Raw genomic sequence first — 25,227 nt, forward strand, 5'->3', positions numbered from 1 at the left:
ATTCTGATAGCTCTGCCTTTCTATGTTACTTGACCTTTTTCCCTTACTGCTTTTAATATTCTTTGTTTAATGCATTCGGTGTTTTGATTATTGTGATGGGAGGGATTTCTTTTCTGGTCCAATCTATTTGGAGTTCTGTAGGCTTCTTGTAATGCTTATGGGCATCCCTTTCTTTAGGTTAGGGAAGTTTTCCTCTATATTTTTGTTGAAAATATTCACTGACCCCTTAAGTGGGAGTCTTCACTCTTTTCTATACCTATTATCCTTAGATTTGATGTTCTCATTGTGTCCTGGATTTCCTGAATGTTTTGGGTTAGGATCTTTTTGTGTTTTGCATTTTCTTAGACTGTTGTGTCAATGTTTTTTATGGTATCATCTGCCGCTGAGATTCTCTCTTCTGGCTCTTGTATTCTGTTGGAGATGTTTGTATCCAAGAGTCCTGATCTCTTTCCTAGCATTTTTATCTCCAGGGTTGTCTCCCCTTATGATTTCTTTATTGTTTCTATTTCCATTTTTAGATCCTGGATGGTTTTGTTCAATTCCTTCACCTATTTGGTTGTGTTTTACTGTAACTCTTTAAGGGATTTTTGTGTTTCCTCTTTAAGGTCTTTTACCTACGTTGTCCTGTATTTCTTTAACAGAGTTATCTATGTCCTTCTTGAAGTCCTCTAATATCATCATGAGATGTGATTTTAAATCAGAATCTTGCTTTTCCAGTGTGTTGGGGTATCCAGGACTTGCTGTGGTGGGAGAACTGGGTTCTGATGATGCCAAATGGCTTTGGTTTTTGTTGCTTAGGTTCTTGCACTTGCCTCACCATCTGGTTATCTCTTGTGTTAGCTGGTCTTGCTGTCTTTGACAGTGGCTTGACCCTTCTGTAAGCCTGTGTGTCAGCAGTCCTGGGAGACCGGTTTTCTCCTGGCTGGATCTGGGCACAGGGTCTGCTCCAGGCACAGGAAACCAGAAGGATCCTGCCCCAGACTGCTCCTCGGTTCCCACATCCTGAGGGCTCTAGGTGGTTCCCCCGGAGCAAAAGTGGTAGCCTTACTTGTGCTCTCAGGTGTATCAGTACTCTTGGGAGATCAGCTCTCTCCCTGCAGGATCTGGGCAGACAAGACAGCAGTTCTTCTTACGTGTCCTAAGGACTAAGAATGAGGCCAAGGGTCTCTGACCTTGAGAAACACTAGTCCATTCATTCAACAGCAATAGATATATAAAATATTCTCCTAACCTGGCAACTCTCTGGCAACACTGAGTTCAACCCCTGGGACCAGCAAATTTGGAAGGAGAAAGTCAATTTCACAAAATACACACTGACACAGATTCCTGTATACATACATCTCACTCACATACTCATGTTAAATTTAAAATTGAGGATGAATCACTTTCATGACTTGATTTTTACATTTATTTATCCAGGGAGAGACAGATGGGTGGGGAGAGGAGGAAAAAAGAGAGGAGGGAGGAGAATGGATAGGAATATGCAGGCAGGTATGTGCATGCCCTGGCACAGGGGAAAGAGCAGCTTGTGGGAGTCAGTCCTCTCCTTCCACCACGTGGGTGACGGGGATCAAACTCAGACATTTAGGCTTTCCCTATGTTATGTTTGATGTTTGAGCTGCCCCTGCTGACAGTACTGCTTTGGGCATGGGCTTTGAAGACTCCATCTGGTCCCAGTTTTGGCAAACTAAGCTTTCTGGCTCACTGAGGTACTAGCAAGCCAACCCCTATCCCTGCCTTTCTGGTCAAAAGCAGCTTCTGTCACCATGGAGTCTACCATGCCATCACCCAGACAGATCCTCTTCTCTAGGTTGTTCTACCAGGTGTTTCCTCACAGCAACTAGGAAAGTAACCAATGAATTCCATCTCTGCCACAGCACCCTCCTACCCTATGACCTAACTGTGCTCACCTTCTTAGTCTTAACTGTTCTTTTTCACCAATGTGTACCTTTCATGGTCACATGCTCTGTTATGTTAAGCCAAACTGTGAAGCACCTGACCCTATTTCAATTCAATCAAACTCCATCAAGTTTCCAGAGAAGGAATTCCTAACAGACTAACTGATCACATCCTGTCACGACGAGGTCAGCAATGTCCTACCTCTATTTAGGACAACATCCACTGGGAGAATGGGTGGAAGCACCCAGACAGCAGTGGCCAGGGCATATTCACCCTGGCTTCAGCTGTCACCAGGCTGAACTGTTCCTTTAATGGAGCTGCCTGTTGCTGGTGACAGAGCCATGGGCACGTCAACTGTGCATATCTGTCAAAATCATCACTAAGACATAAGAAGACAAGCCAACATTCTAATAGTCAACTGCTGGTTAGTCCTGATAACCTATCAATAAGCCATGGCTGGCTCAAAGCCCTGGAATGACATAACCAACCACTTTCTATACTGATCATAGCAGTCCATCCATAGTTGCATAAAACATCATTTCTTCCTAATGAAGAATGTTGTCATCAAAAGAAAGCCAATGCAAAGAGAGATCTTGGGCTTCTCATGTCTCGGCTAAAAAAATAAGTTAGAATTATTTTTACAGGCTCTTCACTGTTAAAATAAACTAGCTGTTTTCCCTCCCAGCCACTTGGTTCCCATCAGCAATGACTCTGAGACTAATTATTATTAAATGTCTAGGCTATAAGCTTTGGCTCATTCCCTGACTAGCTCTTAACTTATTTAAACATTTAATCTATTCTATGTCTACCACTTGATTGGCTGCCTCTCCTTCAGTCCCACCTCATTTCTTCCTTCTTGTATCCTCAATGTCTGGTGGAGCTCCTCTACCTGATGGTTTACATAAGTCTCCTCTGCTCATCTCCCATCTCATCTCCCTCCCTCCTATTTCCTGCCTCAGTTCATTGACCGCTGGCTTTTTTATTGACAGGTGATGCTTAGACTCTCTGTACACCTCATCACTAGTAAGGCAACTTCCATAACTCCACACAAGGGCATGTGCTGGTTGAAACCAGTATTTCCCTGACCTGGGCCCTCCCTTGGTTAGCTGCTCAAGTCTGAGTTAAGTATACAACTGCTGTGAGAGGGCCAGGTAGGAGAAGACAGGAGAAGCTGATTGCCTTATGATGTATTAGGGAGGCTTGAGTATAGAACTTCAATAGAAATGTTGCAACTGAGTTCGTGTCACTACATATATTATTTTCTATGCATTTCTTGTTGTTATTTGATTGTTTTTGTACATGTGTGCACCAGTGCATATCTAATATCCACAGAAGTCAGATGAGGGCATATAATCCTCTGGGACTGGACTCAGAAACTGTTATAAGCTACCACATTAGTGCTAGATAGACCTGGGTCTTCTCCAAAAGCAGCTAGTGCTCTTAACTTTTGAGCCAACTCTCCAGCTCTCATTTTCTATGCTTTAAGAAATAAGAATTGGAAAAAATGGTGATTTAAGTTATACAATATGCCTGAGCTGCCTTTAAAAAGTTCCTGCCACTGTGGGAAGAAGTTCCTTCAGCTCTCCCCTTCAAAACCCCCATTACCCATACCACTGTTCAAATCAAATTAAAGCAGATATAAGTCTAACTGTGATGGTGGGGATGGAAGGGGGCTTTCAAGTCAAAAATGACAGCATGCTGTGCCATAGTCACAGTCGAAGACGTTTGGAAAAACAACTTCATCTGCACTAAATCTGCACATGTTCTTCCTCCATTATCCCCTAAACAACACCCACGGAGCCAGCACTGACACTGTTAGATGTTACAATCTAGAGTTGATTGACACACAAAGGAGCATGTGCACAGGCTATGTGGAAACACTGTTATGGGACATGAGGGACAATGATATACAAATGTGGGCACCCGTGGACATGTTCCTGTTGAAGTTCAGCCAACAAAGTGCCAACTCAGACTGGTGAGGGAGCCTTGGGCAAATGAAGCCCCAGCTTCTGCTACCCTCCAGCTTCTAACCTTTCCCACAGAAGACCCAGACCTGCCATGTGGAATGTGCCCTCTCCTCATCCCTGACCAAGTCCCTAAGCAGAGACTGCTATTTCACACTACTGATGAGGAGCCATGCTGTCTCAAGGGTGCAGCCCAGGCAGGAAGGCTTACTAAAGCAAGGGTTCAAGCTGTGGCTCATGTGTGGCTAGGGATAAGGTCCTTCATGTATCCCAGCCTGCCACCTGCCTCTGGCAGCTGCCACTAGGCTGCTGTGAGCACTCATTTGGAGACCTCAGCACATGAGTTCTCAAACACACCACTCATCACTGCCAACACGGGCCACAGTGCCTGACCCTCTTTTATTCCCATTGCCAGAAACCTGAAGGCTTTCTTCTTCCTTCCCACTGTTGTTCTTAAGGCTTATTTATTTATTAATTCTAGTTATGCCAAATTTTTACTTCTGTATCATTACTTCCTGGATTCCTGAGAAAAATCAAAGCCACTTTCAGAGTTAGATACAAATGAACAAATCTGCCCACAGAGAAGTTGAAATTTCTTCAGGGAATCAGGTATCAGGGAAGCCATTGCACAGGACAGTGTCAGCAGTGCCCAAGCAAGGACTTCCACGCAGAATAAAGATGAAGTCCTGCATATGACTAAGGACAGGCAAACGCTGATACACAGCAGCTCTCACATCAGGGACTAGTGCTCCCATCCACACAGCAGTAAGGAGAGCAGGAGCTCACATTACAACTCCTGGAAGCTGCTGACACTTGAGATGGGCTTATGTGCACCCCAAACAAGTGAAGGAATGTTTAAGATGGAATGATTCATAATAAGAAAGAAAATCTGGCAACAATCCAAAATCTATCAATAATAGTCTTAGTTAGGGTTTTACTGCTGTGAACAGACACCATGTCCAAGCCAACTCTAACATTTAGTCGGGGCTGGCTCACAGGTTCAGAGGTTTAGTCCATTATCATCATGGCAGGAAGCATGGCAGCGTCCAGGCAAGCATGGAGCTGGAGGAGCTGAGAGTTCTACCTGTTGTTCTGAAGGCACCCAAGATGAGGGTCTTAAACCCACCCACACCCAAAATGACACACTTCCTCCAAGGCCAAACCTACTCCATCAAGGTTCCACCTCCTAATAGTGCCACTCCCTGGGCCAAGCATATACAAATTACCACAAATAGAATGAGTAAATAATCATTTTTTGGTAGTTCCAGGGGTCAAACCCAGAGTTTTGTGCACATAGGCAAGCACCCTACCTCTGACCTACACCCTCCTACGTATGATGGTAGACATAGACAATGGAGTGTATTACAGAAACGAATGTATTAGCACACATAGAATTAAGAATAAAAAGACACAAAACTCTATGTACCATATGGTTCTATTTCTATTAAGTTTGAAACCCACAAAACTTATTTACGATTCTACAGTCAAGATGGTGCTTGTGGAAAAGAGCCGAGGGCACTTGATGACAGGAAGACCAAGAAGGGTGTGCTGTCAAAAGGTGGACAAAAGGTGGACAAGAATTTGTGATTCTTTATCAAGTGTGAACTTAGGATCTGTATCATTTCTAGGATGTATTATGTTATGTTCAATTAAAAAGTTGATTTAAGACATTTGGAAGCAAGAGGAGGAAAGATGGGGAGAGAAGCAGAGGGAAAGAAAGAGTGAGGGAGGAGAGGGAGATAGAGATAAGGAAATTAAGCAAAGGGTCTAGAGATGGTTCACAGTTAAAAGCACTGGATGTTCTTCCATAAGCCTGAGTTTAATTCTCAGCACCCTGTGGCTGGTCAAACCTTTGAAATTCTAGGCCCAGGGGATCGGACTCCCTATACTGGCCTCCATGGGCACTGAACATATATGGTACACAGACATAAATGTAGGCAAAACATCCATGAGAGAGAGAGAGAGAGAGAGAGAGAGAGAGAGAGAGAGAGAGAGAGAGAGAGAGAAAGAAACACCTAACAATCAAACTTAGTGTTTAGATCTTTTAAGGGTTTTGGTTAGGAGCAAACTAATGTTTATGGGGGAAAAAAATCTGCCTTTTTTTTTTTTAAGGGTAGCATACAATTTAGCATATATATTTTAGCAGTTCTTTTATTTTATTTTATTTTTTCCATGTGGAGAGGTTTAATGAAAGGACTAAACAAGGGAGAGGGATGAGAGAAAGAAAATAAGGAGTAGAAGAGGAGAGGAGTAGAGGCTGGCCATGAGCACGTGGAGAGAAGTGGGAGGGGAATGGGGAGAGAAGGGACGGGGGAAGAAAGCAAGAGTGAACAAGAGCAAGCAAGCATATCTTTTAAAAACTGACATGTATTTATTTTCAATAAAAGTCACATAGCAAAGCAGAGCCACTTTATAAATGAGCAGAACTGGGCGTATCAAAAGCTGTCAGCCTTTCCTGAGCATACACTGTGTTAGGCAGGGCTCAGAATCCAGCCCAAACCGTGTTAAGTGGGAGGATTCAGACTGAAGCCCAGGACTAACTGCTGGCACAGGCAGAGCCCACATATGACAGGTACCTGCCAGATCATGCAGGCAGGCTAAGACAGGCTGGAACCACAGTAGAGAGAGGCCAAAAGCAAGCAGATGTTGTCATGGCAGAAAAGCCTTTACACCAGTGGCTGCTCCAACACATGGAGAACCTCCTGTGCAAAAAGGCATTCTTGCTCTATGTGAATTTATTACATTTTTCTTAAGAGAAAATAAAGTAATAATCAGAAATGTATACACTGTAGACTTGAGGACAAGTCCAAACACTGTAATAAAGGGAACTAGATTGCTTATGAAATAAGTCAGAAAGGACTACTGTGATCCTCACTAGAACCACATACCTAAAAGTGTGCTTACCAGCTCAGGGAGCCACAGATTATACCAATGGAGATAAAGTCCTGACACAATATTTTGAGTACATAAACCCATGGGGCAGGACAGGGCATGCACTGAAACAAAGAACTGACAGTTCAGAGAACAGTGGCAAGGACAGAAAGCAAGACTAAGGAAACATAAGAAGGCATTAGGATAGCTGTGACTCCCCTTTAAGTCTCTATTTTAAGCAAGCACAGCATCCTGAAGATGCCAACGGCAGTAACTGTGAGCCTAGTCTATTCAGGAGAAAGCCTCCTCTACAGAGTCAGGCAGAAGAGGCTCAGACTCTGCGTTTTGCACTATCTGGTCTGTGTATATATAATGAGACTTAAATCCAAACAAAACTACTTATGTTTCATATACACCTTATATGCATAGCCAAGGGTGCTTTTGTTTGGTTTTTGAGTTTTCCTGTTTTGGTTGAGACGTGTAGTTATGAATAGTCTACTTGTTCCATCAGGCTATGACAACTCAGGGGATTTTAGGTCTTGCCCTGTCCTGCAGATCAGGACCTAGAACTGGTGTCTGAGACTGACTGTAAGCTTATCCCTGAGGCCCGTGACAGCAGAGATGATGCCTTTTCTGTTAGGAACACAGTCCAAGGACCGAGTAAAGCACCTGCAGCATGTTTCTCAATGAACGAACCTAATTCTGGACCCAGAGATGTTCCTCCCCAAACTGTGTATCTGGAAGGCCTCCTATTACATTCAAGAATGAAGGCACTGAGGCTTCAAGGCAAGCTTTCTGCTGAAAGGAGAGCCTGGGCCTGTCTTTACCAGGCTCTTGAAAGTGTTCCTGTGACCACATGCTCATCCCAGCTACCAGGCCTCACTTAGAATGCATAGCACTGAGACCGTAAGTAATGAATGGCCATCGTGTTCTGGTAATAAATCTTCCCTACCTTAAAAATAGAGACATAAGGCAAAGCCAAATGTCTCCCAGAGCTTCGGAACCAGCTGAAAACACACACACACACACACACACACACACACACACACACACACACACACACACACACACACCCAGAAACAAAGAGAAAGCATGCGTGTACAAGCACATTACATTTTAGAACCTCATTAAAAATTATTTTTTAATGTATATGGGTGTTTTGTCTTTAGGTATGTCTGTTCATCATGTGCTTGCTGCTCAACCAGGGTTTTAGAAATCTCAGAACTGGAGTTATTGATGGTTCTGAGCGGTCATGTGGATGCTGGGAACTGAACTTGAGTCGTCTGGAAGAGCAGCCAGTGTTAATCACTGAGCCAATTCCCCAGTCTAAGAACCAAGTTTGTCAGGTTTTCATTTGATCTCAGCCTCTTAAGCTGGGTCATGACCCCATATGGGGCTGGATTACTAATGTAAATACTGTGGCAGCAGCAATGGGTTTCTGAGCACAGGACAATGAACTAGTCATTCGAGCCTGTAAGGAACCTGAGCTGTTCTAACAGGCTTCCTCGAGGCCTTAGCTCTCTATACACATGCACACCCTGCCCTAGTGAAATCAGGAAGTGCCAATGAATGCAGTTGATACATAGACGACAGCCGAGCGAGACCTGAGACTACATGATGTTAGGAATGCGGCGCTTTTTTCTGTACCTGCAAAGCTTTCTGCTCTTATAGACATATACAGTTTTATTACAGAAACTAAAACTTTATTTTTCTTTTTGAGATATGGCTTCATGTAGCCCATGCTGGCTGCAAACCGCACTTCGAGCCAGGGATTATGACCTTGACTTCTGACCCGCTGACCTCTAACTTTCAAGTACCACCGCTCTGTCCATGCCACCACGCCCAGTTTATACAACAATAAGGACTGAACAGGACTTCATACTTGCAAGGGCAGCAAACAACACACTGAGCTACATCCTCAGTCCCAGTATATAATTATCAAATTCTTGTATTTTTAGACTGAGCTGTGCTAAATGAACGATTTTAAAAATGCTGCTTTAGAAACGGACTTGAGTTACATAAAAAACAAAAACAAAAAACAAACAAACAAAAAAACGACTTCAATGAATTTTGGCTTGGGATATAGAAAGAATTTCCCAAAGTTTCTGCAATGGTCCAAATATACTTGTGCTATTTATACTAAGTATTCATGTGAAATAATGTTCTCAACTTTGAGGATTATAGAATGGAATGTTGGTCCACTGTGAAAATGCTGAAGAAGGCCTACCGTCTTCAGTTTCAACTGCTCAACGAAGGTACAATTCTTTATGTAAAGTAAATAAGTACATCTCATTAATACTGCTTCTGTCTTTAATAAATGGTAAAATACTCAAGTACCAAATGATGTTTAGTGTAAGTTTCCTTGTGACTATCAGCATATGTTTGATGTATGCCTATTTATCTGCCTATGTGGAGCTGTGTAAAATGTCTCAGATAAAAAGAGGTCATGAGTAGAGAAAGGTAAAACCGCGATGTGGATTAATGGAGCAACTTGCAGAGACTCATGTGCGCCACACCTGAAGTGGTTAAACCAGGGGGAAAACTGTTCTGCTATGGGGCTTGTGCTCCTAGCCTACGGACAGCGCCTGACATGTCTTCATGATGAGTGGACAGACTCTGAAAATGCTCACACTGTTATTGTAAGTAGTGTTTTACCCTTGGGTGGTCAAGTTTATTAAACAGTAGTCACTGCTTAGCAGCTGGTTGTCTGGCCAAGAATACACCTTATTTTCTCTAAATACATATGAGACACAAGTTGCCTTTGTGACAAAACTGTATCAAACAATACTGTTCAAACTACAGAAAACACCCTTTTCACAGAAGTATTTATGGCCTTCATGCCTTTGCTGGCATATGCAGAATCCAACCTTTACATCATGGTAACAAGTTCTGCAGCACCAGTAACTGCTGTGATAATCTATACTCAAGGGAAAGGAGAGCATAAAACCCGTGGACAGAGATATCTTCCAGCATCTCCACTGTCCCAAAATGTCTGCTCAACTGAGGCTCATGCTTAGTGTTTCTCAACAAACTTAAATGAGATTTAAAAAACCAGTATGTGACCATTTCTAAGTTTTTAACATGTGTTTCAACTATACATTTCAAACTATTTCTAAAGTATTCCTTTATCATAAAATATTTCAATATAAGCATTAGAATGCTGGAGTCATTCACACTTACCTGTATGGCTTATCTGAGTTATGGATTCGTCTGTGGTTCCTGACACCGACATATGTTGTACTTGTGTAATCACACACATCACACCTATACTGTTTCTGGGTTGAAGACTTGTTCCCTTCAAGGAAAGAGATTTAGAGGCACGATTTGGTAAGACTCACATGGGCGCATTCACACCTCATCATGTACAAGTAATTATGATACTAAGTGCCAAAGTTTTGATCAAGGCTCTCTCACAGCATAATTAACACATTTTAAGCAGTTTCCTAGATTTTCTTGCACTCAGACCATCAGTAAGCATGAACTCAACACCGCATCATCTGACCTGTAAACATGGGCAGGTTGGGCTGGTTCTGTGTAACCATGTTCCAGGTTTTAGGTAGAATGGACTTGCCCTCAGCTGTTGTGCTGACTGCTAATTTAGTAGCTAAATTAACCAAGATACACTGTGAACTTGAAAGGTGTTATTTTAATCAATAATGGTCACAGTGTCTTAAACATTTATTTGACAACAAGCTAAAATACTAAAGTATTATCAATTATTGTTAGAGGCTGGAGAGATAGCTCAGTAGTCAAAAGCACTGGCCGGTTTTGCAAGAGACCCAGGTTTTGTTCCAAGTACCTACACGGTGGCTCTCACCTGTCTATGACCTGAGTTCTAGGGATCCATGGCTTTTTCTTGCTTCTATGGGCACTGCACTCATGTAGTACACATACATACATTCATAGAGCAAAACAGTGATCTACACACAATAAAAATAAACTGTGGCCATGAGTCATACACAGCAAGCTACAAACAAAAACTCCGAGGATTTTACCACGTAGGTTTGCTTGGTTTACTGGTTAATGTCAGCCATTAGTTAAACTAAGGAGAAAGAAATCGCCAACTCTGAAGAGCTCTACAATTCAGCATACTCACACTTAATGGGGCGATGGGTTGGTGGGGGAGAGAGAAAGACTGAATACATTGCTTCCCTCATGTGCAGTAAACCGGAGTCCAGTGATACAGGCCCCACTACTAGCTCATTCTGCAAATGAGGGCTCCATCATAAGCAGTGACCCTGGACGACAGCTTGTGCTTTGTGTGCGGGTTCCCAGAGCACCCTCACCGTGTGGTTAGGCAGTAGGTAAGCATGGACGCTCAAGGATTAGGCAGAGCGGAAAGAGCTGTTTTTCTGTCTGAAAAGGAAGCAAGCCACGAAGCAAGCCTAGGTGGGAAGGAGTGCACACAGGATCTAAGTAACATCGCAGAAGAAAAGAAAGCCCATGGTGCAATTTCAACAAAGAAAATTTTCAAGTTAAATTTAAGCTTTCTAAAATTGAAATTTTCTTTGGTTAATAAGTGCTGCCAGGCAGGACAAAATGTCCCAATTTCCTGGTGTAAATCTATAACATTAATACACTAATCATAATTACAATCTAAGCATTGCTCTTAATTGGTAGGTTAAAAACTTGGACGTGATTATAAATGGCATTGTTCCAAATATAGCTTTGAAAAAAAATGAGGTGTGAAATATTGGATAATTTTTTTGTGTGAGAAATATTACAGATCAATGACAACTAATAAAACTGACAGATGGAAAAGCCTAATATAGCACAGAATGAGAGACCGTGCTACTTCAAACAAATGTTTCCAATAGAATCAAGACTGGATTTAAAGTTCAACAACTTGGACCTAATTTCTGCTTGACCACTGGTGTGAGAATAAGCAAACTATGTGCTCTCGAGGCCTCATTTGCCCTTTCTACAGAATGGGATGTAGAGGACCTTCTCAATGGCTGAATGAGCCTTGTGCTCTTTCTGCACACTTCCAGCCAGTCTCTGCAGTGCTGGCATTAAAACCTAGGGCTGCACACATGACAGATCAATTTAAACTTCACAAAGAGACACTGTCTGGAAGTCCAGAAGTGCCATGCCAGGACACTTGCTGACATCATATCCATTGGTCTACTTCCAGTTTCACAAGGGCAGTGACACCCTTCACTGTGCTCCCAGAACCTGGCAGGAGAACCCCCTCAACATAGGTGTGCTGTGCCTTTAGCCTGAACGAGTTTCTGCCGCAGTTACACCAGTTCTCTGTACTGAAAGCACGCTGGCGTCCGTGCTACAGCAACAGCTAAGACTGCAGCCACAGTCATGGATTTCCCTTCTTGTCTAATAAGTTTACAGAATAGTTAAGAGAACTGTTAACAAAACAGGAATCACAACCATATAGAATTAATCAAGTTAACATGCAGGTGTGAGTATGCAGGAGGAGATCAACTACTCCTGCTAAACCATGATAGAACAGCAAATGCAGCTAAGTGGGGTTAAAACTAAAATCATGGAGGGGCAGGGAAGCTCAGTTGAAGACTGCTCACTCAGCACGCACCTACCACTAGCACTGCAAATAAATAAGTAAATAAAACAAAAACAAAACTCCTAAACCAAACCAGAACCCAAGATGATCGTGGTATGCAAGTTAAATCTACACATCATTAACCGCAGGAGCAAGTGTGTAAGTCACAAAGAAAAACTGGAGAGCAGAGCAAAGTGCGAACACTGGGCCTCTCGAGTGTCCATGTTGATGTCTTCACTGAATCTGCTAAAAAAACAGTACTAAAAGGCCTTGCTTTCGATGCTGCTGGAGTCAACTGCAGGTGGCGCTACTGAGTCGCACACACTTTATTCCCTCATTAGGATTTACGGGCCAATCATGTCTAATGCTTAATGTCTCCTTTAGAAGGGATATGGAAACATAATGAATTAAAATAAAAAGAGGCATTCAGGGCTATTCTGTAGAAAGGAAACAAAACTGTTTTCGCTCAGCCATCCACCTCCGAAGCAGATGCCATGTCATAAACTCCTTTTGTTTGGGATGGTTTTACGGGGATGGCATCTGTTTGACAAGGGGATTCTGGTGCTACAGTGGTGTCAAAATCAGTTCCTTCAGAAACATTCTGGAATCAGTTATGCTTTCTGGGGTATAATTTAATGAGACATTATGGTAAAACATTTTACTCTGCAGTTGTTTCTAACTTTAATTCTTAGGGAATCTAAAAAGGAAAGTCACCCCAATATGTTTTATTTCCCATAAACACTATGTACCACACTGGAGACATTTAAAGCATATCAATTTACGTGAACCAAAGCCAGGAAGCACAGCTTATTACACTCAATCCCTCATTCTCTGGATGTGGCATCCGCCTTTTCATGGAACTCTAATTAAATCTTTTGATTCTAATATTCCTGTTACCAGATACCCAGCCGACTAGTACCTAACAAGTACATAAAAGGTTCCTGCATGTGTTTAAATAATGCAGATGAAGTCTGGAGTCAGACTTGGAGAGGAGTTAAGTTCACAGCAGGAAGCCTCAGTTAAAGTTTGAGGTGGGGGTTGCCATCTGCAAAAGCCTCGGAGCTGGAGAGGGGGCGGAGGCTTGCCTTCTGTGCCAGCTCCCACCTTCCCAGCTAGCTGGCCCACTACTTTCCAAGGGTCTCTGCTGTAGCCTGGCTTTATAAACTCCTGCAAATTTTACCCATAAGATCTATTTGCTGGGTTCCTAGCCAAGTCCTTACGAATGTAGTACTTCTTACTTCTGACTCAGAGCTGAATGTAATGTACTCTAGTCAATTCTTGAAATTTCCTTAGGAACAAAGGGAAGACTCATTCTCACCGAAGTATAGAAGAGGGGAGATATACACTCTGTTCCATGACAATGAAGGGGAGTTTTCACCTCATAAGCTTGTCAGTGCAGTCTGTATTTAACAAGGCACAAGTGAGGATGAAGGGGTGTGTGTGTGTGTGTGTGTGTGTGTGTGTGTGTGTAACATCAAAGTACATTACATGCATTCACAAAAATGTCCTAATGAAAGCCACCATCCTGTGCAGTTCATAGACACCAATGAAAACGCAGATACCTTCCTGAACACACTTTCCATCGGTGGCATCACGGGAAATTCTTGGCTCATTCGAAGCTACTGACAAGGTGTTGGGCATGCAGTGCTGCTCTCTCTCATGATTCCTCAGTTGGCTCTGAAAAAAAAAAAAAAAAAAGAAAGCAAGAAAATTAACCCATAACTCCCAGCAAACATATCTGCATGGTTACCAGGAAGCCTGTGCAATGGGCTGATGGCTTTGGCTTTGGAACCTTTGGCCTAGAACCCATTACCAATTGAGTTTGAGGTTGATTTTTTTTTCTTTAACCATCATCTACTCACCTAGTTGCAGCCAAGTCCTTATAATTTAGTAGTAGTTTACTACTTGCTTTTTAAAAAATTAATATTTTAAAGTCAAATCCACTAAAAATCATTTGGCATATGTAAAATTAGAGAAAGACAGAAACTAGGTGATCGCAATCTCATCATAGTCTTTCATGCTCTCTGAACAGAGGCCTGTTTTCTGAGGTAAACACACCCCAATGGACATGCTTCCCACACAGCAAGCAGGCCAGAGATGAAGGAGCAGACGGTTAGGGGATAACTCACATGCTTGCCAACAGAAATGTATCCAGTAAACACAAGCACTCTTGTTAACTTTTGCCTCTGAGACAGCTAGACATGTCACAGGAACTATTTCCACCCCAAATCAGGAGGTGAGGGACAGCAAAAGCAACTCTAGATGCTACTGGAACTTATTATGGACATCTCTGGATATGCTATTTGGAATTTCATGAGAGTAATTAGAGTGCCAATGAACCTTGGGACAGAGCAACTTTTGCTCCTTTTTAAAAAAAAAAAAAATCACCATCTAGACTCCAACTGTAGGTGATCTGAGAGACCAAGTCTATGCCCCAGTTGGCCAATAAAGATTCATTTTCAGTACTTGGCACACTGAGGGAGATCTAAGTCAATAACGACCTAGGATTAACTACAAGTACCTTTACAGAGGATAAGAGCCATTTATGTTGGCTGCTGGCTCAATACTTAAGACAGAAGTCCATTCAGTCCATGCGTGGAGGCATAACCTGTAATCTCAATACAGAGGAGGGAGCCTGAAAGACTTCAAGTTCAAGTTCTGCCTGGGACATTTAGCAAAACTCTCACCAAGGGCTGGGAATGCACTTTGCAGGCAAGCATTTGCATAGCTGGTGTGACATCTTAGTGTTGATGCGTAGCAAAGTCCCTCAAACTGTCCAGCCACAGCAAATACAGCTTCATTTCTATTGTGCTGCCTCCTATTAGGGTCTAACGGCTTTCCCTCTGCAATGGCACAAATCACTTTTTGCTGGGTGTGTAGTAGCTGTTAGGACTGCAGGAAATATTTTTTGTGTGTTGATGCATAGTGAGCCTTTTCCGTCAAATGTGTACCTGTCAGTATACTCCACGTTCCTTTATAAGTGAAAACCAGTAACATGAAAGTAACAGGTGTTGAGGCTACACAGGCCATAGACATCTGACTAAGGAAAAGTTCTGGACAGCAACCATGGAGACAGCTTTTAGACCTATCTTCAATGTTAATTTGTTGGGGGTATCTCTGGGCAAATTATCAAACTTCTCTGGAACTCATTTTCATTGATATACAAAATGAGGTGGCCGGACTACAGCTAGAGTCCCTGCCAACCCTGAGACCGCCGCTCACCTTGTAATGGAAAGATTCTTTGCACTGCTTACATTGGTGTATTCTGGTTTTACAGTGGTTGATCATGTGGCTTTCCAAGTCTTTGCTGTTCTCAGCTATGTGCTCACAGATAGGACACTGGTAAGGCTGCCTCTGCCGATGGACACGCAGGTGCTGCTTGATGTAGCCCCTGTTGCCACTCGAGTAGTTGCACAGGCGGCATCGGTAGGGCCGCTCGGCATCTGGGATGTATTCCACCACGTTGGACCCCAACAAACTCCCATCGCTGTTGGGCTGACACTGGGCATTGTCCTGCAACTCTTTCAAAATGTCATCATCTGATGCATTCTGGTCTGTCCTTTCTCTCAGTTTTTCTATTACAGTAAGAAGGGACATACTGATGCCTGTCTTAACTTGCCCATCTGACAATTCCTGCCTTCCCTCTGGGAGAGCTACCACAGTGGAATTGCTTTGGTTAAAACTTGTTCCTCCATCTGAAGAGTTCTTAAGAGGAGACATGATTTTTTTTGAGTATGTTGCCAATGGACCACTGACCTGCCTTTGTCCAGTGTCTGGATCTAAAAGGTTTATGTCCCCATAGTGCCCAAGGCTGGCTCTTGTTAGTTCAGCAGCTCTTATTGGCATGGTGACAAGGGCTTCTGCAGCTAAGGAGTGCAGCCTGAGAGACTCAGAATTTGTCCTTCTCCGTCCTGGTGGGGCATTCTCATCAGGAGCCAGGCCCTTACTTAGCTCACTGTCTTTCTTCTCTGCACTGCTCCAGCCGATGATCAACCCCCCGATATCAACAGTACACTTATCAGCATGGTACATAGTTCCTGCTCCTCCACACCCAGTCTGAGCTTCGGCGGGGCTCGGGCTCTTCCCCTCTTCCATTTCAGCATTCATGAGGAAATGTTTTGGCGGGAGGGTTTCTTCAGCACTTGGCAAACGTTCCACAATGACGTTCACGTGACCTTTTTTGTTTGGGCTACTGCTAATGATTTTCTGTGCCGAAGAGAGCAAACTATCAGCAAACAGATTCTCCTCAGAATCAGACATCACCTCCAGCATTTCTTCCTCGTTAGAGTCCAGGGTGACTGCCTGGCGTAGGTGTACTCCCTCCTCTGTGCTCTGTTCTAAAGGAGATGAAGACGATGGTGGTTCGGAGCTGCAAATCTGTACTTGTACAGATGGCCCATTGTGGATGCTGAGTTCGCTGTCCCCAATAGCAATGACGACTGCATCAACCCCACCAGGTGCAGCAGACACAGAAGAAGCCAGAAGACCAAGGGGCTCATTTTCATTCTCAAAGATTGGATAGGAACAGTTAACTTCCCCTGCATGTTTCCAAGCATGTGTCTTTAACATCCGCTGCTGGCCACAGGTATAGCTGCAGAACAAGCACCGGTACATGCCGTACTGTTCATATGCATACCACTTCCTCCGCCCCGTCTCTGCCACAGCTGCACTCTGGACAGCATGGGTCTGTGGGCTGCCCACGTTCACTGGAATGTCCACCAAGGTCTCACTCTTTCTTTCTGTGGCTCCTTGGCGGGCATGGCTGCTGGCACTGTTCTCATGCTCACTCACCACATGCGCTTCCAGCTCTTGCTGGCTTCTGGAGGTGGCGTGGCACTCTGAGCACATGAGCATCACGTCGTGCTGCTGCCCGTGCTGCTTGACGTGCTCTTTCAGCACAGAAAAGGATGGCGACAGGAACTTACAAAGGCTACACTGGTAGGACATAGTCTTCCCGTCATTGGCGGCAAGGGTGGGACAGGCCTGTGACATCTCGGCTTCCCTAACCCCAGCAGCAGGGGGCCCGGCTGCTTTAGCTGGGATCTCACAGTTCTCTACCCTCTCAAGAGAGTGTGGTATCTCACTTGGGCGTTGGCGCTTTTTCCCAATCAGAAGACATTTTTGTGACTTTTCGTGCCCCACTATCTTGCTTAACTTCTGGATGACATGGACCAATGGATCTGCTTTAGGTTTTCTTTGTTGGTCAGCTTCTGAGGAAGGGCTGAGGACTCCTTCAGCAGTTAACACAGCCTCCTGTTCTCCAATCTCTTGCACCAACATGGCAATGCTGCTGCTTTCTTCCATATCTAGAACAATGCACAGCAGAGACCATGGTTTATGGGATAAACACAGGAAAGTAATAAGGAAAACCAATGTCAACTCTGGTGTCTGACTGAATTGTTTAAATATCTTCTAAGCAGGAAGGTCTTTATCAATGCACCTGACTGTCCCCAATACAGACTTAAACAGCTCAGAATTCCATTTTGAAATGCAATCTCCCAGAAACAGATGAAGGGGACCTTGTTCCTTGGGTATGACGTTAACACCTTATCCTGCATCCCCACCTGCCTTCTTGAGACTCTAGAACTAAAGTCCCTTGAATCCCTTGTGATTCTAGAACTAAACAGACATGATATTCTTTGTTTAAAGAAACCACTGAGATTCTAGAATCCTTGTTTAAAGAAACCCTTCAGATTCTAGAATTTTTGTTTAAAGAGTCCCTTGAGATTCTAGAACTAAAGAGACATGATTCTTTGTTTAAAGAAACTGCTATCCTCAGGGCCTGTGGAGTCACCTAAAGCTACTGGAAAGCATCAGTCTGTGAAGCCAACATGATTTCATACAACTCTAGATAAACCATTTCTTATGCCAAATTTTAACTGTAGATAACGAAAAATCACACTTCTCTGCTCAAAAATTTGAAATTCTGAAAATATATTCACATCCTAGTATAAAGAACACTGAATTTTGGGAAGTACTTTGCAAATGAAACTAAATAGGAGCAGTGGTCTACTTCCTCCTTTCTTTTCCTTTGGTTTATGGTCCACCAGATAAACCACAAACTATGCTGTGGCTTTCGAGAGGTCCCATCAGTGGTCACATGTTCCTCATTCCTAAACACGTTTCTCTCCTGAGCAGGGAATGGGGTTAGAGAAGAAAATGCTGCCATTCCCGTAATGGGTCAGTGCCAGACAGAGGTCGGGAAGGTTTATCGTAGGCTGTCAAGGTGCACAAGTGTTTAAGAGCAATATCCTTCTCCCTCTGTAGGCCTTTGAATCTCCTTTATACACTTCCTGGCAGCCCTTTTTCTTCAGATATTTCCTTCGACTTAAAGTGAGATTATTTTGTTGACTTGGACCGAATTTTTAAGTTTAGGCTCTTTTCCAGCAACAAGTTTTGTTTTTCCACATTTTAGGTACATTCTGGAACCTTACTCACAACATTCAATAAATGCCAACAAGACTTTCAGCACCACAAGCTACAGACCAAAAACTAGGCATCATTCTTAAACTCCAGGAACTGGCTTTGCAGTCTTCTCTCCACATGGCTGAATCCTGCATGAGGGCTTTAGTTCCCACACAGGAGCGCACCACTGCATCAGGTAGGCGCCTAGGGAACGCCTTACCTGCATCGGGTTAGCCACTTTCAGTTTCTGGCTACACTGTTGCCGTTTTTGTTCCATGTACCACTCTTTCCATCATGAGTTGTCTTTATCTAGGTCCTTGTCAGATAAAATGCACATTTTCTTCTTAGCTAACAGCTTTTTTTCTCCTAGGGGTAGCTTGTAACAACCACCTCGTGAAGGGGAATATTCCAGAACCGTAATAACATAGCCATCTCAGCTCTAAAAATCCCTCTAAGAACATTTGTGTCTTTTTGTCCTTCAGATAGAACAAGTCTTTTTAGATTTAGACACAATGTTGAGCTGTTACTGAAGAGACTGATAAAGGACAATGTGGTTCTTCAGGGGAAAACAACAAACGAAAAAAACCTTTTTGTGGCTTCTCAAAATAACATCTCACTGCCTTAAGACTCCAGTTTTAGGGGCTAGGGAGATGGCTCCATGGATAAAACGCTTGTTTCGCGTATGAGGGCTTGAGTTTGGATTCCCAGAACTCATGTAAAAGCTGCACTGGGCACAATAGCACACACCTGTAATCCCAGCCCTGGGGATGGTGTTAGGGAGCCAGGTAGATCCTGTGGATTGGCTGGTGAGCTACTTTAGCAGAAATAGTGAGCTCCAAGCTCAGCAAGACCTCATCTTAAAAAATAAGTGGAAAGGAAGAGAGGAAGACTCATACAAGTAGATGTACACTTCAAACAAAACAAGAATCCAGTGGTTTCCCTGTGGGGTCCTAACTGAAGGATTTTTGTTGCCATTCAATTCCACTGTTAAGGACATATTAGTTATATAATAACAGTAACAAAATTCACACACATTTTCAGTTTCTTGGCCAGATACAATCTATACTACTGTAAATACGAGGTCTCCCTTCCTGTGGGTGTAAGAGCCACACAGGCTAGCTGATAACCTTGAGAACATTCAAATGTTTGTTCAACAGACTTCACACCTAGTGTTACAAAGGTGACTCCTGATTCCTCTCTTCTACTTAATGATCCAATAGGAGGAAGACAGAACAGTGCAAATTGCTCCCCCTGGACAGTTCAGTGTGTTTCTTAAAAAGAAAGTGAAGTCAAGAGGAGAAGTTCATCTTAGCTCATGAAAACAGCTAATACAAAAGAATTTGACACAACACTCACTTTCAAAGCTGCGTGTGCTCAGGCATTAAGAGCTAATGGCAACTTGCAGCAGATGCTCCAATTTCCCCAGCACGTTTATGTAAGTATCTCATTTTAGAGGCTGCATACATTTGGGGATAAGTACAGTAAGGCAGCTATCAAACCGATATGACAACATAAAACGCATCAAAAAACACCTGAAAAAACCAGTTTAGGTCTTCAGGCAAAACAAACAAGCAAGCAAGAACTCATTAAAAGCAAAGTCTGTTAAATAAAAGGTCACAAACAGCCATAGTAAAGTACACAGGAGAGGTCACTAAAACCAACTCTTTAATTCCAATTTTTTCCCCTTATGCTATTCATGCAGCCTATGTGTACTATACACATTGTACGTGTAAATATGTAGATATTTATTTATACTTTATATATGTCAAATGGGCTAAAATTCATTTGAACTAGAGATAAAAAAGTCAGCATACAGTACTAGTGACTCAAATCATACCACAGATCATGATAATCTGAATACCATCCCTTGCACTAAGGAGACTGATGCAAACACAGCTTAAAGAAATGAGGGTGGGAAAAAAAAAAAAAAAAAAAGAAATGAGGATGGGAAAAAAAAAAAAAGAAATGAGGATGGGGAAGAAGGTGACAGAGTGAGAACTGATTCTGTCAATAATGGTAGCGTGATGACCTGTTCATTATATTCCTCTTCCTACTTGTACAGATGACTAAAGCTTTTCATTATAAAAACAAACAAACAAAATACACCCACTCACAACATCACCATGTGCAAAGCACAAAGCAAGTAGGTAGGCCAGGAGCTTTTACACTGGCATCGTTACTCGCAGGTGGATAAACATAAGCACGGAGAAGCTAGAGAAGACTAAATGTGGGCTTTTCAACACTGTGGTAACATGAAGGCTAAGTATATATGGCCAAATCCTGAGAGAAGGACTGCTCTCTTTGCACAGAGGGCAGGCACAAGGCCTCTTGAAAAGGCAGTATATCCACTGGTTCCTGCAGGCTTAGGGTTTTTTCAAAACCTACTTTCTTTAGGGTTCTTAAACACCTCAACGTCCCTTCTAACTCTCTGGCCAGAGGTAGGGGGAAAAGGCTAGTAGGAAAAGGGAGTTGTGGAGCTTTTTAGAAGTAGTTCCTTGGGGTGATTCCAATCTTCATTGTCAGGATACCAACAGTCCAGTTAAATAACAAACACCAAATGCAAATCAGCAGCAGTGGCACAATCCAGCAGAAACAGCAAGGCTTGACCAAATAGGTACCAGTTAGCAGACATGGCCAGAATCAGCTGGAATACCATGAGGAAGTTCTTTGGTACATTTCTCTCTACAAAGTGAAGACCAGTGAAGACTAGCAAAGGCCAGCAAAGACCAGCAAAGTACTCCATGGCATTGCAATGCAAGGGTGTTCTCTTAGTGGCTTGTGGGGTTCTACTTATATTCTTTCTCATCATGAGCCCTCTCCAGTGTCTGTTTTCAGTAAACATCATATACCCTCTCACAAAACAGCTTCAAAAAAACATCACTTGACATAACTGAATTGTTCAAAGGAACCAGAAATTTCCACCTCACTCCCCAGCATCAGCAGACATCACCACCTGTATTCTCTGGGCCCCTTGTGGCCTCCTCTCTATGGGACTCTGCTTCTTGCTCCTCTGGCTGGGTACTGCAAATGGAGAGCCAGGAGTATCAGAGGAACACAGGTGAGAGAGAACAGGACAGTCAATATCCTGGCCCCTGCTTCTAGGTCACCCTGGATTGGTTGCTCCTTAACAGGTTGGTTCTTCCTGGAGGGCTGCTCTCTACAGATCTATTTCTGGCTTTGGCACTTCCCTTCTCCTGATGCTGCTTCTCCCACTAACTCCATCACTCCATGGTCTGCATATAGAAGACCAATACCCTGGTAATATTATCTTTGTAAATACAACTTCCTTGAGTTATCCTGATTTCAGAGCTATTTGCTTCCTTATTGTTAATGCAAGGCTGAGAGTGACAAGAAAGGCTGAGAAATGAGAAAGCCTGCTCTAACACGAACATCTTCTTACAACAGGAATAAGCACACTCCCTAAGGTAACGAACAGATAAGAACCACCGCACTGGAAGGTTGACCAAGACAAAAGTTTAGAAACGTTACTCAAGTGGGAGACATTTTCTTTGCAATCACGATATATACCATTAGATCAGAAGATCTGGTCAGAACAAGTGTACTCTCCAAAATCAGCAATGTTCTAGTCTTTCCTACTGAGTCTCTCAGATCTGTCCCTGACAGCAGTAATCCACAGGAAAAAGCTTATGATTAGTGTCTTTCCTAAGGAAAGTAAACACATTCAGTTGTCTTTATTTTCTTGTAATCTATTTGGTCTATGTGTATTTAATTAGTTCCTTTTAGTTATAGCAGTATGGTTACATGTAGAATTGAGTGCAATGATTCATGTGGGTTTAAAGAGAAGGCTGCCACGCTCTGCGTATATGTAAAGGCAGAACAAGATGATGTAAAGCTCATCCTCTTTCATTAACTACAGATTTCATTTATTCCAATTAAGTAAATAAACAAACAGAAGCCCCAAGTCCAAAACAATAGAAGTGATGGCTAACGAACTTCACCTTCTTTCAGAGTCTCAAAAACTTAATATATCTCTGAGAAATTTGTTTTGGCCAAGAGAAGGCAGGGTCCCTCTGTTCTCTGACGTGCCCTTAGCCATATGATCTAGGCATGGTACCATTTGTTTTAAGTTCTTCTGATATAAAGGTGAGAGTAAAGATGGCAAACCTGTAGACAGAATTACAAACACCTGTTAAAGTAACCTCAAAGCCATCTTTACTTTAGACCTTACTAAGGGCAGTTATAATTTATTTAAGATCTTCTCAGCTCAACGTAATAATAGCTACTAAGAGGAAAACTTAGGTATACATAGAGAAGTATATAGGTTTCATAGTACAGTGTTTCTTGCCTGAGACGCCTAGCCTGAGACACTATTTTGACTTAGCAGCTACAATTAAAACGCAGTCATAACTAACATCAAGTAGTGTTCAGCTTCACTGTAATTTATGAAGCACTCATGCCAAGCATAGCGCTGAAGACCACTCTGAGTAGCAAACTCAGAATTGGGCCTGAATCCATTTCCTGTAATATTCCTGTATTCCTGGTGTCCAAACCCTTCTTTGGACACAAGGTGTCAAGTAATACATCTGAGGCTTCACAGAGGTGAAACCATGCTTTCCCTATGTACCAATCTCCCTTTCCATCCTCAAGGTGAACATGGGGCAAGCATGGAGCAGAGCAACAGCACCATATGCCGGGCAGCAGCAAACAGCTTCGTTTGCTCAGAGTTCTGTGGGTCCAGTCACAGAGGTGTCAGTTTATAAATAAGGCATCTCAGTGAGGTGTGACTTACCCAAGGTTACATGGCTGTTAGTGGCAGAGCCAGTGTCTTTCCAATCAATTTCTGAAATTGATAGTCTCCTGGATCAATATTCACAATCCAGCTGTGGCCAAGAAGGAAAGTAAACATCATCAAACGCGTCTCTTTTGTGGTGGGTAAAACACAACAATAACTTATTTTGTCGGTGAAGAAACTTCCCATACTTAAATTGAAAAGAAATTTCGGAAGGCTGTTCATGCAATGTAATTGTGTGAGGCAAATTTACATAATTTACTTAACAAGTAGAGGATTTTGCAGAAGCTAAAACAAATCAGTCTGGAAATCTTCTAACAATTGTATATTTTAAGCCTTCCCCTCCTTGTAAGTAATTCACTCAGCAAACTACGGGTTTAACTGACATAATTTTCTAACCAATATGGAATAATAAATGACATATTGCTATTCTAACTTTAACCGAAATTACAGCCTAAGGGGTGATTATGTAAATTAGTCAAACACAGTGGGCAGAATAGTACCATGAAAAGATCCGACAACGTGGCTTGACCTATATATTCTCCAAAGCAGTTTCCTGCCCTGGTCCTCCATTTTTTTTTCCCTACTATTTTCCGATAGTTGTTTTAAAGTAGACTTACTTAGTTTCCTTAGAAAGTAACTTAGCAATAGTTAAGTAAAATTAGTACACAGCTAGAGCATCCTTCAGTGTTAATTTCTAACGAGTTACCATGGTAAAGAAATGAAGGGTCAAACTTTCTCTTTTTAATCAATATAGCAATCCATACATAGAATCAGACCGGTAGAGTAGAAAGTACAAACTCTGACAGAAAAGGTGACAAATCCAGTAATTGCCTTGGGCCATGTAGACTGATAGCAAATTCCAGTTCACTGTCAGCAACCTTGGGTGGGGGTGGCTGCCTGGACCTAATTTATCACCCAGGCCACGGACTCCAAAACAAACGACCGGGATGTCCCAGGTCTGGAAAGGTGGGCACTTTCACAAATGGTCTCAGCGATCTCTGGAAAGATCAGTCATCCCAGAGGGTGTGTAAGTGTGGGAGGCCAGGATTGCTATTTTGCTTTTCAACTGGCATTTCCTACACCACGCAGTGCTTAAAAAACAGGGGATTAAAGAAACTTAAGCTCCATCCTGGCTGGCCTAAGCGATTTCACGTCTCCAGAAGGCAACAGCGGGGCCTGAGGAGCAGCGGGACCCCCACCCCCAGCGGCACCGCAGGCCCGGGGTCTCCATAGGCCTAGCAGAGGGACGACAGTACACACAGGACCCTGGCGCTCCGGTGCGTGGCAGTGCCGCGGGCGTCACCGGCGAGGAGGAAGCGGGCGTCACCGGCGAGGCCGCACATGGCCGGCGGCGCTCAAGCGGAGGGGTGGCCCGGGGCGCGGTACCTGCGGTAGGGCGGCGGGCTGCCGCTTCTGCGAGCCTCCTTTGGCTGGCCGGGACCCCGCCGTCCCCTTACCCTCGTCCGCCTCGCTCCCGACTCTTTTCCCTCTCTTTTCCCCTTTTTGCCCCCTCCTCGGCCGTGGCTCCAAGATGGCGGCGCTGAGACTGATCACGTGAGCGGCGAGCGGGTCAGGTGAGCCTGGAGGCGCGCGGCGGGGGCGGGGCCAAGGCGGGGTGGAGCCATCACAGGCCACGCCCTCTGGCAGACAGTGCCTTAAGGCCCTGGGCAGATGCTATGGCATCCAGGTCCTGTCAGAGCTGGTGTAGGTCTAGAACTCAGTTAATATACTCTATGCCCTCAACCCGCTGGGGCAGTCTTCATCTTCTCATTTACCCCATTGTGTCCTTTCATCCTTGTGCTTTTGAATCTTGCTGGACT

At 43.4% G+C, this 25,227-nt stretch overlaps 1 protein-coding gene across 6 annotated transcripts in view; it reads right to left on the bottom strand.

The window, feature by feature from the left end:
• Zfp507 (zinc finger protein 507) overlaps positions 1–24,959 on the bottom strand; it is a 32,778-nt gene extending 7,819 nt beyond the window's left edge. Inside the window, exons 1-5 of one of the 6 annotated variants that reach the window (XR_015683334.1) lie at positions 24,794–24,959; positions 23,405–23,495; positions 15,472–17,555; positions 13,812–13,926; positions 9,915–10,029 (exon numbers count right to left, since the gene is read on the bottom strand). Coding sequence is in view for 4 of the 6 variants with exons in the window: in XM_087653969.1 (XP_087510095.1) it covers positions 9,915–10,029; positions 13,812–13,926; positions 15,472–17,553 (2,312 nt within the window). In the remaining 2 variants the exon portion in view is untranslated. 6 annotated transcript variants of the gene reach the window in all.
• Positions 24,960–25,227: the final 268 nt, after the last annotated feature.

This window comes from Rattus norvegicus, chromosome 1 (assembly GCF_021556685.1).
Source record: "Rattus norvegicus strain SHRSP/BbbUtx chromosome 1, alternate assembly SHRSP_T2T, whole genome shotgun sequence".
Classification (NCBI taxonomy): Eukaryota; Metazoa; Chordata; class Mammalia; order Rodentia; family Muridae; genus Rattus; species Rattus norvegicus.